The sequence below is a fragment of the Serinus canaria genome, chromosome 13 (assembly GCF_022539315.1).
Source record: "Serinus canaria isolate serCan28SL12 chromosome 13, serCan2020, whole genome shotgun sequence".
NCBI classification, from domain to species: Eukaryota; Metazoa; Chordata; class Aves; order Passeriformes; family Fringillidae; genus Serinus; species Serinus canaria.
In genome coordinates this window covers 4,286,169-4,299,931 of record NC_066327.1, presented here as the reverse complement: position 1 = coordinate 4,299,931, position 13,763 = coordinate 4,286,169, and the positions used below count along the sequence as shown (strand labels likewise).

Here is a 13,763-nt window from a genome sequence, read left to right as displayed (position 1 = left end):
CTTAATGATAAATGTTAAATGATATTTTAAGGTCTTGACCTTACATTTTCACTGTCCTACTGCAAAAAAAAAAATCCAAGAAAAACCAGGGAAAAGCAATGTTTCTAGCTTGACAAGACTCATACACTTGCCATTTTTTCCCAATTTAAGTAATCCAGAGCCCTTTATAAAGGTAAAAAAATAACTCAGCTGTCCTTTGCCTTGACTCATGCAAGATGTACAAGTACATTCAAATTTTACAATTTTTCCTATGCAGGTCAGAGACTAATGCCAGTTTCTTTCATTACATTTGATACAGAATCCCTAAGGGGTACCTGAAAAAATAAGAGTGTGTGATAGAATGAAATTAATTACAAATATGCAGAATTGTAAAGAGCTCAGTGATGCCTCCCAGAAATGACTGAAAAACAGCCCATTTAGAGCCCATCCAGAGTATCAAACAGGCATCCCACCAGGGATGGGCACAGCATGGGCTGCAGACTGTGAAGGTGTCAGGAAGAACAGGAGCAGTCATGCAGTGCACTCTGCAGACACTTTTGCCAAAAACTGAGTTTGACAAGCTCTAATAATGATCCTAAGAATAATTAATGTTCTCACTCCTCCAGCACATTCCTCCCCAGAAGGCAGAGAATTAATGGTGAAGCCTCCCAGGCTTTTCTGCGGATAAGCAATTCCAGCTAAAGAGACAATGGCACAAAATCCCTCTCTGTGGAAGGTGTGGATGCTTTACCACCAAAGCAATCGTTCAACTTCAGCACCAGCAGAAATTTGAGTAGAGGACCGCAGTTCTTGGGGAGCAGCACATCCCTTCAGCAGTGGCCTGGCCAGGGACAGTGCTGGACACTGAGTTCCAGCAGCTCCCAGGCTCCAGAGCCACGGGCAGAGCCTGAGGGGGGGGGAAGGACACAGAATTTTGCAGATGCCACCAACATAACAACCTTGTCCTCTTCCACAGCCAGGAGGGACAGGGGAGCAGGAACCTCACCCTGCAGAGACCTGCAGCACATTTCTGAAAAACTTTTTCTATTATTCACCCTTTTCTCTACTTTTTAGTGTGCACAGGGAACCAGATTTAATTTGTCGTTTTGCAGTCATCACATGTGAAGCAGATACAGCAGGAATGTAAGCTCCCCTTTATTTCAGGCCTTTTGCTTTAACCACAAGAACATCCATCTACGCTCTGCAAGAGTCAGCCAGACCATGAGAACTGCGTGATACAATCTACAAGGAATATTTCTAATGATGTAGCATTTTTGAAAGCAGATTATGCAAGGATACTTTTAAAAGGAATTATAATGTAATTTGGGTGTAGTCTCTACAGAAAGACAAATATAATTCATTCTTATCTTTTCCTAACTGCCTCCTTTTTCACTGCTGTCAGGAATCTTGCATGAAAACATATGATTTTACACCAACAACGCCTGCATCTTGCTCTTTACCAGATATGACAGTCTGTGTGCAACATGGCAATCTGGGAACTCTGCAGGGAATTACATCAGCAGTTTGTGTCAAAGTTCTGTTTTCCATTTGTATTAGGAAGGATTATTTCAGCATCCAAATCAATAGGACTGCATGGCAGCATAAAATCTATCGGAGAAAAGTTTACAAGTAAGGTCTTATCTCTGGCTCAAGGAACAGATGTGGGAAAAAAACCTGAAAATAGAGAGTTCTCCCTATAGAATGCAGTTAAACAGAGAGCAGTGTCAATGGCTGGATGCTGGAACTATGGAATTAACTGCTCTTTGTTAATTCAAACTTGTAACAATTGGATTGTGGTAGTAAGTAAAAGCAGCACGTTCCTTACTGGTTGGCATCTTTAAATTAAGGTACAGCATCTGTGTAAAAGATTTACTTCATTTCAAGAACTCACTGTTGGAGTGGCACCAAGCACTGTCATGGCATGGAAGAGTAACTCTGAGCAGTGCAGAAACCAGGAGGGCAATAAAGCATTCAGAAAAATATTCCTGTACTCATTTGTCCATTAAAGAGAATAAAAGAAACAATAACCTGGAATCCTGTTTCAAAAATGGTTCTTCTGTAAGAGCTTTACTCTGACATCCAAGAAACCATTTTTCTGCAGCTCACAAGTGACAGGTTCTAGTAAAAGATCAGTCAGATTTTCTTTTAAAGGGTGAGTTCTGACATTGCATTGTGTTATATTACTGCATTAACTTGTATTTCTCTCTAACTTGATGACAAATGACAGGGAATTTTAGGTAGTCATTTCCACTGGACATGTGCTGACCTTTACCTGACTAGAATGAAAGAGAAGCCCAATGTCAACTTTAACCTTTCTATTCAAACTACCACAGGGACAAACACAGGTTGAGCAAACCTGAATGTACAGCCAATTATCTTGGGCTTTTCCAGACTGACTTTGTGAAGCAATTCTGGTTCAATCTGCTCAGAGGAGTGACTAAAATACAGGAACAGGTTCCCTCTGGTAGCCAGGGACACTCTGCCTTCCCAGAGGAGTTAAAAATCTCTTTCCTGGCAGTCCCTTCCTGTGGCACATCCCTGCCCTGCAATGCCCACAGCAGCTCTGCAGCACAGCCCCTGTGTCTGCTGCAAACCTTCCCCCAGCTGGGGCACAGGGGGCTGGGGCACAGGGACTGCTTCATCCTTGTGGAATACCATGGAAAAACACCACCAAACGTGACTGACTCACTGCTGGCTTCCCAAACAACAGCTTTTATCTCATCCCTGCAGGATATCACCTGTACTAGCCAAGTACTTTGCTAATTTTACTGTTTGTAAGTACTATTAATAAATCTTATCATGGAGACTCTGATGAGGAATTACAGATCATGTGGCTTGCCAATGACTTCCCACATCCCATCCTGGGAGTACCTGAAATAGCCAGCAAAACATCTCAGTTACAGCCCAGGACCAGGTCAGTGACAGATTTCCTGCAGCTGTAGCTGGCACAGCTCCCACCAGGCAGCATTTTAAGGCCTCCTCCTCTTCTGGCAGACTCTTCTGGGGAAAAACCAAGAGCCAAAGCCCTGCTCATCTAGTCCAAAAAGTGGACTGCTTTGGAGGGGAGCAGGACTGATACTGACTGTGAAAATTTATCTCACAGTCTTTCAACAGAGCTTTGCAAAGGCAAACAGTTCCCTTTTGCTGAGATTGGAACTGAAATGAGGTGTCTAAACAAGACAGCAGGGACAAGGCAGTAGGGAAGGCAAAGTGTTTTACCAAAGGTGAGGTCAGGATGTTACAGGTTCTCCTGGCAACCTTGTTTTCAATGACAAACGAAAATTGTAGAAGTTGAAGAAAGGAGTTCCCCAAATTCTTCAGGGTGTGATAAAATGCATCACACTGAACCAGAATTCATTTCATCAAAATGCAGATTAGGAGAAAATGCAAATAAAAGTCCAGATAAAACTCATGGGAATCAGGTCCAGGTATAAGTAGACTTTAATTTCCCTTGAGAAAGCCTCTAAACAATCCAGAAGGTATTAGTGACACAACTTAGAAATGATGGCCAATGCCTGGATAATGGAAATAATTGACCATTGTCCAAGCTAAAAGGAAATGGGGGATTTTCTGTTATTTGGTGTTTTCCTGTCAAAACTCTGTGCCAAGCTGGAAGTCATGTGTTAGGCCAAACAGAGCACATGCCTTAGCTAAAAGTCAAACAGAGAGGTCAAACCTGATCCACTTATGCCTTCTACCCTTAAATCCTATGTTTGCAAGGGGACAAGCAGGTTTTCCTGCTCCTTCTTCAGCCTTTAAGGAAAACGAGACTTTTAATCTATTTAGAGGCCCTTTCTGACATTCTTTAGCTGCAGTTTTTCTCAATCAACCTAATCTTTTCCCATCGAGCTCCATGCTAATCCTATTTTGCTCCACTCCTTAAACTAATAAAAGATTAGGGTGACATTTCAGAAAGGGCACCGTATTAAGCAGCTTCTTTCCCATCTCAGCAGACCACGGTGCACAGAATGGAGTGAACAGGCCATTAATCTCATGGTAATGAGGTGTCAGAGTGAATGGAGCCCTCCTCCCTGATCCCTGGGAAGGGTGGGATGAGGAGGGCACTGCACCCATCACCCCAGGCTCTGCCAGAGGGCAGCAGATCCATGGAGAGTTGTTTGGGTGCTGGTGGCAGCAGCTCCTGTCCCCACTCTACCATGGTGAGCATGGCCAGCAAACATCCACAGGGACCTGTCACCCCTGACACAAACTGAGCTTTGCCTCTGTCCTAATTAGCAGCATCCAACTGTTTATCAGCCTCACAGCTGATCAATTAGGATCAGCAGCCACACACAGAGATGTTTTTCACACCTATCCATCCAGCTGGTGGAAACCATGGGCAAACTACTTCCTTCATTCCTACAGGGGCCAAGACAGTGCTCTTCCTGGCAGCACGTCTGCATTGGTATCTTCCACTTTGCTTTAATACAGAAAGAATGTTTTCATTCTCTTAAAAATGTCACCATTTCCCTAAAGAAAATTCCCTGGGAGGCTCAAGTGTTAGCAAGTGCTGAGAAAACTTTCTGGGAAGAGTAGGAGGTGGGTGATGCGTGGTGACATCCATCCTGTCCCCTGCTGCTCACACAGGGCCAGGAGTCTGTGCTCAGCCCAAAGGGCTCTGTGGTCACTGCTGCATCTGTGCTCAGAGCAAACTGGGCTTGAAAATAACAACCAGGGGAGAGGGATGCGGAAGGAACCGTGGAGGAAAAGGGCAGCACATCCCTCCTTCCTACAGAAATGTCTCTATGCGTGGATTTCACTTGTACATTTAATTTCTTTCTTGTGAATAGTGAATTAAACCTGTGGATTTTATATCCTCAAAAGCCAGGTGTCTGAAGGTCAAACTATTCTATAATTTAGCTTTGTAATTTGTTCTTTTTTGTGGTTGTGTGGGTACTACTGATACAGGCAAGGATTCCCTAAAAAATGTTCACCCCATAAAAGAGTTCAGCCCTCATCCTTCTATTTGAGGCAGTCTAACCTTGCAATTGCTCATTCACTGTTCTGTCTTGGTGCAGTCACTTAATGCTAGATATCAACAAAGAATCTGATTAATTGGAACTACTTCAAGGACAAAATTCACCAGAAACTGAAACTTGACAGTAGATTAGAAAATGCATTTTTCTACAATTACAGGAGAACACAGCATTCACTGGTATTGCCAATAAATGTCAATATTTACCCATGCAGCCTCTAGCCAAGTCTTTATTCTGACTTTCTCATCTAATTACATGCATAAAAGAGATACTCAGAAGTAAAATGAAAGGTTTCTCTGCAATGCACATTGCTTAGAAAAATCCTACCTCTCCTCCACCAGTTTTGGAAGTCAACTGTCTTGGCAGAGCTCAGCCTCTTACCTGTACACTGTGGTGGGTGGGGAGCTCAGGGTGTCATAGATGAGCCTGACGTGGCCTTGGTACAGCTCCAGAGCCAAAGGATCATTGTCCCCTTTGTACAGTAAGATGCCATTGTCCTTGTCCGTGGCTACCTGTGAAACATTCATAACCACGTAAGGTTGCTTGAGAATGGTTCATAAAAGGAATAAACCTGTTTTGAAAATCAAACCAAAATCATACATGCAATTCAAATATGCTTTAATACATCATATCTATGAGGGCAATGAGGGCAAGAGCCAGGAGGCACAGAAAGGTCTTGGTGCCCTTGGGTGGGTCCACACACAAAGGTCAACTTCCCATTTCACATGAGAACCAGTCTTCAGTTCTCTTCTGAACCTTAGGCCTGTACCAAAATCCCAGGCCTTCTGCCTGCTGAATAAGTAAAATATTGTCCAGAGAGGCCCCTCAGAGCAGCCTGTTTTAAGAAGCACCATGACACCGAACACCAAGTTGTACAGGATGAAACACAGTGCTGTAGGAAGAATCAGCAGGAAGACACAGAGCACTCCTGAGTCATCCCTGGTTGTGCTGCCAGTCTGGGAATCAGAGTGGGGAGAGTTTCTGGAGGCAGCACGTGTGCCCACAAAGGTACACTGGTGCCTCAGTCACTCCTTCACATTTCACTGATTTTAGAGCAGACAAGTGGCTCACAAACTCTTCCAGGACTCTGGCCAACAGCCCCTGTTCCATCAGCATGAGACACATGCATGCTACAGGTTAAATGTCTCTATGCATGGATTTCACTTGTACATTTGCTTTTCTTTCTTGTGAATAGTGAATTGAACCTGTGGATTTCATATTCTCAAAAACCAAGTGTCTGAAGATCAAACTACTCTACAGCTTACCTTAGGCATTTGTGCTTTTTTGTGGTTGTGTAGGTACTACTGATACAAGTAAGAACTTCCTTAAAAATATTCACCCCATAGAAGAGTTCAGCCCTCCTGCTTCTCTTTGAGGCAGTCTAACCCTACAGTTGCACATTTATCACTGTTAAGTCACAAATGACACAAAGACAGACAGAAGCAGCACAAACACTCTGTCCTTACTGAAACTGCTTCTTTTATACCCTGGTCCAATGCAGATAGACCTGACTGGTCATTTAATCAATACATTTCACCTGACTGGCTAATTAACAAGACACCCATTTGTAAACAATCTTCTGAGAATAACAAGAAAATGGATATTAGAGAAACCCCACCTGCAGGTTGTTTTTAATAATTGGCTATCATTGTTTGTCTCCAGCTCCCTAAAGTCTCCTGAGCTGATTCTGGGAAAGCTTATGTAGCTTTCTCTCTCTCTGGCCAGGCTGTCACAGCCACACTCATTCACTGACTGTCTTGGTACAGTCATATATCAACAAAGAAACTGATTAATTGGAATGATTACAAGGAGAAAATTCACCAGAAACTGAAACTTTACAGTTGGTACCAGTTTTGGGTTTCTCTGGTTCTGCAGCCCTTCATTAGAAGGTACAAAATGGCCAACAATCTCTTGCTACAAGGGCTTTTAAGACTAAACTATCCCATTAAGAACTGACACCTGGATTATTTTCCCTTTTAACCCAATAACTGATCCTACAGAGCTGCAGTGGGGACTTTTCTGCCCAGTTACAAAATGCCACCCAAACCCACAAAGAAGGAGCAAGAAGCAGAATGAAGAAGAGGCCCAGGATGACACCCTGTGCCCTCCATCTTGCTTCCATCCACAACATACTAAAAATATCAAACCCTCAATTTCTCACCCAGTGACACACCTGCACTGCTCTCTAAAAATCTATTGCACACTTTTGTGGATTCCAGTCTAAGCTGAAGTCTGGGAAACTTTCTCCATGAATGAGGGTCAAAGCCAGTGCTCCCCTGGGTGTCAGGGCACCCCAGAGCAGACAGAAAAATATTCCCTGTGGTGCCCTGGGTTTGCACAACAGCAGACCAGAAAATGCATTTTTCTCCCATTACAGGAGCACACAGCACCACTGCCATCACCCACAAACACCAATTTCCCCCAGCCCAGCCTGTGCTCTGACAAACCTGCAGGGAGATGTTGGCCTGGGGGCGGATCTTGGCGGAGGGCAGCTCCACGTAGGAGTCCTTGCCCACGAAGTTGACGGTGATGAGCTTCTCGCAGCGCTGCCCCGCGAAGCCGGCCAGGCAGCGGCACACGGGCTCGTGCTGCGCCACGATGCACTGCGCGCCGTGCTGGCACTCGTAATTGTCACAGGGGCTCGTCTGCAGCAGCACCATGGGAGGGGGTGTCTCGCACAACAGGCCACTGCAAAGGCAAGGGAAACACCCTCAGTCACCAGCACTTCATTGGTTTTATTCCAGCTGCTGCTGATGCCTTGGAGTGGCTGCCGAAAACAGAGGCTGGACAGAATTAAGGGAATAAAAAGCAGGAGGTCTTTAATAAATACTCGTGTTGTGTTGTGATTTCAGGGTTTACCTCAGAACCTCGGGTCCCTCCTCTGAAGATTCCCTCCCCGGTGTGTCAGTCACCTCTCCTTTCCCCTCCCAGCACTGTCTGTCAGTCCTGGCATTCCAGAAGGGCTCCAGTGACTGGCAGGTTCAAAGGATGCCCTCTACCCCTGGGGGGAATTGGGCCATCCAGGTGTCCTCTGTCCCTTGAGACCTCCCCTCCTGTCCCTGGCTGGTGGCTCCCTGCCCCTTCCCTGCCCTCTCCCTGGGGTTAAAAGGAGCAGCAACCACATGGACAGGGAATTCTGTTGGAGCTGGGGCTGGGTTCAGAGGCTGTGGGCCAGAACAAAGCTCTGGATCCAAACCCTCCATCAGAACTGACTCCTTCCCTTCCCCATGGCCTAAAGCTTCTCTGGCAGAGGAAAACCCAAGGAGCAGACCCTCTCATGAGAGGAGGCTCCATCCTGCCACCACCAGAGCTCCTGCAGGCCTGGACTTGTCCCCACGTGCCCAACTACAGCACCCAGCCAGCCAAAAGTGTCTGTGGGGTGAAACACCACCCAGCCATGGCCAAAAGTGTCTGTGGGGTGAAACACCACCCAGCCATGGCCAAAAGTGTCCCTGGGGTGAAACACCACCCAGCCATGGCCAAAAGTGTCCCTGGGGTGAAACACCACACACCACCTCTGTTTTAGGTGGCCACTCTGAGAGGAAGAGAGGATTTGTCTTTACAAACAAGCTGTGGGTCTGCTGGTAGATGAAACCAGCACTGGGAGATAAAAGAAACAATGGGAAGGATTTCACTGATTGATGAATGGAAAATGATATTTGCTTTTACAAATAAACTTTATGTTTGATGATAAATGAAATTAGACATTGAAAGATGAAAGAAGCAATGGGGAAGAAAATGCCCCAAATTCCATAAGAATTAAAATTTAAAAGAGAGAGTTATACATTAGAGGGGAATCTTTGGTATCAGGCTTATCAGGAAGTCTGTACCTCTCAAGTACCTCAGCCAGTGGGGAAAGAGAGAGGGAAATGTGGCCAGGAAATTAAGATAAAAAGTAGGCTGTGTCCTCCAAAAATGTGAGAGACCTCAGGGGAATGCCCCATGGCCTCACCCTTTATTTGAATAAAGCCAGAAAGGACTCCTCTTTCTCCTTTTTGGACACAAACCTCTGGTGTTTGTGGATTAATTTTCCTAACAACTCCAAGGCATCAGTTTCTGGTGACCCAGGTGGGATGATGGTCATGAATTTTTCAGGTAATTATAAGTTTGGTTAATTTACATCTCAGGGGTTAATCCTCCAGTTACATCTTCGGGTAATGAAGTCATTTACTCCAAGTTATCCCCCCCAATTCACTGTTGTTTACATCTCTGGGGCCTGAGACAATCAGGTGTCCCTGAGTTCCAGGCCTAGAGAGGAATTGTTTATCTCAGTGAAATGGGAGAGCAGCAGCTGACAGGCCATGGAGTTTTAGAGTTATACACTAAAGCAGTGCAGGATCTGAAAAATATGAATTCCTGGGGCATCAGTGCCATTATTCTTTGAGGCAGTGGCTCTGAGATCCAGCCACCGAGTGCCTGCTGCCTGCTGTGACAGGAGCCCAGCTGAGGCTGGCAGGGATCCTGAGCTGGGTGTGAACAAGGCAGTGCAGACACTGAGAGCAGCCTGAACTGCCCTCTGCCCTGGTTCTTCAGCTCTGCAAGGCACTGCAGCCTGGCTGAAACAGCTTCCACCCAAACTGTGCCCTGCAGAGGTGCCCAGTGAAGTCTGTGAGCCATTAAAGCCCAAACCTGAGACCTCCCCATCCTACATCTGTGATTTGAGTCTACTCTGCACACAAGGGAACCCCTTTCCAGAGGTACCACAGCACAGAGCACTGCTAACCCAGCCTGTGAGCTCCCTTCTACCTAATGCCCATTGTTTTGTTTTGTCTTTGGCAGCAAGCAGGAAACAGAAGGAAAATCAGTGCATATAATTTTAATTTTTTGGAGGTTAAAAATAATCATAATAAAAAATCCATGTGACCCACAACTGCCTCCACTAACAGAAAGCAAATGTTGGAAGAAGCCAGAGTGTCTGTGCTTAGTGCTGCTCTGAAAGATTCTTCAAGCTCCTGGTATGGCTCCTGCACACCCTTGCTTGCTGTGAAACCCTGCTGGTGTGTGGCTTGACCAGGGCACCTCTCCTGACACTGGCACCTAGAACTTACATTAGTGACAGGTCTGTCAAGGCCCTTTCCTTTCTAAACTTAAACATTTTTTATAAGTATATATTTAGAATTAATTAATGGGATTTATTTCCCCAGCAGTGGAATGTGGAACACAGCCTGACTTCCATAGCTTGGCCAAGTCCATTCTGCCTGGTAGAATCTCATTTATTTAAATAATCACTGTGAGTTCCTTGCAGCAATCTGTCCCAGTGGAGAGCTCAGAAGCATCTGCAGCACAGAGGAGCAGTGCTTCCATCAGGCTCTGCAGATAATGTCTGCTTCCCCACCAGAGCAGCATTTATCAGGCAGCACTACTGTGAGGCTGATTGCTGGAGGGAAGCTTTGAGAACTCGGGGTTTATTCAGTGGGGCTCGCAAATTCTCTAAAATGTTTTCATCTGCAGGGGGCAAATGAGTGCTATTTTGGGAAAAAAACACTGAAAACTTTTCAGGAGGAAAGCAGATTCTGCAGCTGGGAGAAGCTGGTGAGTGCTAAGGAAAGGTGCTGCAAGGAGCACAGCTCCACCTGACCAGTGAATGGGAAGTGATGAAAGAGGAGAGTGAGTGTGTGCATGGTGGCACTACTGATTTTTGGGGCTGTCATGAGAGCCTCACTGTGCATGAGGCCCTACCTACACTGCTCAGAATTACCCAAGTGCCATTTGTTCAGCTGTGTGAGGATGGAAGTTTTAACATCTCTTTAATGTGTGGCTCCAAATGGCTTTTACACACAGCATAGTGACAGCCATAAAATCATTACAGGTCTGTGCTTTTATTACAACAGCATAAGCTCTGGATAATTGGGAGGGCACTCTGCAAACTCACTGCTGGGAAATGATTCCTGACACTTAGCCAAAAAACTTTATTGATCATCATTTAAGGTTTCCTAGTTACCTTTGTTGGACCACCCCTCGTGTTTTCTCCTTTTCATCAACACTTGCAGCCTTCAAACACGTGCACAGTTATCTCCTTGCCACACATCACCGTGCCCAAGGCAGCTGGGAGGACAGGGGAGTCTGCAATCCTGAACATCAGAAGGCTGAACTCTGTCAATCACCATATTTGCATTTGTAATCTTAACAGGAAAAAGCCCAAACCTCACAACCCCCCTCAGAGCAGCAGGCCTTTAAACTACAAAAGGCTTGAGTCATGGGAGGAATAATGAGATCATATTTTGTTAGCAGAATTTTAATCCTGAAATCAAACAAGATCAGGGACTGTTCTGCATGGAGAACACGTGGGGCTCCATCTTGCTGTCTGCCTTGGCAGAGGGAGTGTAGTAGTGCTCAGTGTGAGGTTTTCCTCCCCAGAGACCCTTGTCTTCCTTGCATCTTGCACAGGAAATTTAGGGAAGTGGCATGGACCAGTGGAAAAAAAAAGAAAGCAAACAGGAGAACTCAAGTTAATCCCAGCTGTGCTGTTGATAGGCAGTGGAATTACTTTGCTTGCCCATGGCTGCTTTGGGCTGAGAAGTGCTGTCTGAGCTGGTAGTTGAGTTTGGGGCTTGCTTCCTCTACTTGGAGGACTGTTAGTGGAGTGAGAGCCTCTCATCTGATCAAGAGAGAAGACTGGACTGTTCCAGGTTCTGCTCTTGATGCCCCTGGTGTGAGACCAGACAACCAGGGGCACTGCCTAAATCACCAGTAGAGCTCTTTGGTACCTGGGAAGGGCCCAGACCAACCTCCCACCTAGCCCTGCTGCTGCATCCAGCTGTGCCAACTCAGAATGTCTCTGACAAACACTGTCACTCTGCTTTTCCAGAAAAAAACCCTCACATTCATCACTGCCTTAGAAAATCAGAGGACCTGCAGCAAAAGTCTCCCAGTCAGACCCATCTGATGACAGGCTGGAGTTAGCCTTGACTCCCATTTGCAACCCATTTCTCAGCTCTAACAATTAGATAACACTGAGGATTTCCATCCCACAGGCACGTTAGCCTCACCAGTCACCAATCTGCAGGATCCCTAAGGCCATCAAAGGGACTGAAGCAGAGAGTGAAACATGGAGAGAAGGGTATGAATTTGAAATTCAGAGGATATCTGATACCTTGTAAATAACAAGTCTGATTCTGTGAAACCATGGGCTGACATCATGTTATATATCAATGCCTGCTCAGGGAAGGCTGTCTGCTTTGCAACAGAAACGTGTGTTGAGAGGGAAGGCAAAAACCCCAAACCAGCAAGGATGAAAGCAAGAAGAATGAAAACAGTTGCAGATACAAAGCAGAGAAGATGATTTATAAGTGTTCATGCAACTTCTGCTTTGTCAAGACTGATCTTTTCAGGTACTCCTTCTTTGTCTCATGTGTGTATTTCAAACACAGAAAAGGTTTAGCTGGAAGGAAGCCAGTATCCTGCCCCAGGCAATGATTAGTGAATCCATTTCGAGGAGCACACTTATCTTTGACAGACAGAGATTTCCAGGAGTCAGATATATTGGCAGCTGTCAGAATGAGAGGCTGGAAATTTACAGCCTGAATCATACTGAGCTCGTCCAAGAGGCACAGAGACACTGCCACAAAATCTTCAGACTCACGTTTTCCTTGCAGCCAGTTGGGAGGGTTCATAAACACAATTTTATTATCCTTTTTTCACTCTGCACATGCAGGGTTTATCTCCATATAACTCAGGTGAGTGTGTTAGGTGGTGTGCTCAGTGTGTTGGCAGGGATGGCTGGGGCAGGCACACTCACACAGCACTGCCCCAAAATCGTTGCTTTCCAACCAAAAATAGCCAGTTAACTTGTTAAAACCTCCTTTTAAGCAGGGACAGGACTTGAGGCACCCATTCACAGGGGGATGTCAGATCAGTGCTGGGAGAGGCTGATGGGGATGGGAGATCAGTGCTGGGAGAGGCTGGTGGTGATGGGAGATCAGTGCTGGGTTAGAGGCTGGTGGGGATGGGAGATCAGTGCTGGGTTAGAGGCTGATGGGATGGGAGATCAGTGCTGGGAGAGGCTGGTGGGATGGGAGATCAGTGCTGGGTTAGAGGCTGATGGGATGGGAGATCAGTGCTGGGTTAGAGGCTGATGGGATGGGAGATCAGTGCTGGGTTAGAGGCTGGTGGGGATGGAGATCAGTGCTGGGTTAGAGGCTGATGGGGATGGGAGATCAGTGCTGGGTTAGAGGCTGATGGGGATGGGAGATCAGTGCTGGGAGAGGCTGGTGAGGATGGGGGGCTCGGAGTGAGCGCTGCCGTACCTGAAGCCCTGCGGGCACACGCAGGTGTAGCCATTGACCGCATCCACGCAGGCGGCTCCGTGCCGGCACTTGTGGCCCAGGCAGTCATCATCATCCACTTCACAGTGTTTGCCGCTGTAGCCCGGCAAGCACTCGCATCTGAAAGGCAGCAGCATCCCTGTTAATGGCTCCTGTCGGCTCTCACACCGGCAGCTCGCTCAGGCAGCCTAGCACCCGTCGGGTTTGGGGTGGGGAGAGGTTTGCCATTATTGCCGGCAGCACCAAGCACAGCTCCTGCCATCTGAAAGGCTCCGGTCCTTCCTGGCTGGCTGCATTTGAGGCTCTGCAATCTGCTGAAATTCCACTGGAGCAAAGCACCACCACTACAGCTTCTCCTCAGCCGAGTGTGTGAGAGGGGTGCTCACCCAGCAGAGTCCCAGGTGTGCCATGGTGACAATCCCCTCCCTAACCTGACAGAATAAGGGGCAATATTCTGCAAGGGCAGTGCCTCTGATGCCTCAGAGTGTGATCTTGCCAGTGCCTGCACACTGCTGGGTGTCTGAGCTTGGCCCTGTGCAGCTTC

At 46.5% G+C, this 13,763-nt stretch overlaps 1 protein-coding gene across 4 annotated transcripts in view; it reads right to left on the bottom strand.

Annotated features, from left to right (window-relative positions):
• SLIT3 (slit guidance ligand 3) overlaps window positions 1–13,763 on the bottom strand; it is a 526,251-nt gene that overhangs the window by 18,836 nt on the left and 493,652 nt on the right. For all 4 annotated transcript variants that reach the window (XM_030229266.2, XM_050979618.1, XM_050979619.1 and 1 more), the window contains 3 exons: window positions 13,202–13,339; window positions 7,403–7,643; window positions 5,337–5,467 (listed from right to left, as the gene is read on the bottom strand). In XM_030229266.2, the coding sequence (XP_030085126.1) occupies window positions 5,337–5,467; window positions 7,403–7,643; window positions 13,202–13,339 (510 nt within the window). The remainder of the gene's footprint in view (window positions 1–5,336; window positions 5,468–7,402; window positions 7,644–13,201; window positions 13,340–13,763) is intronic.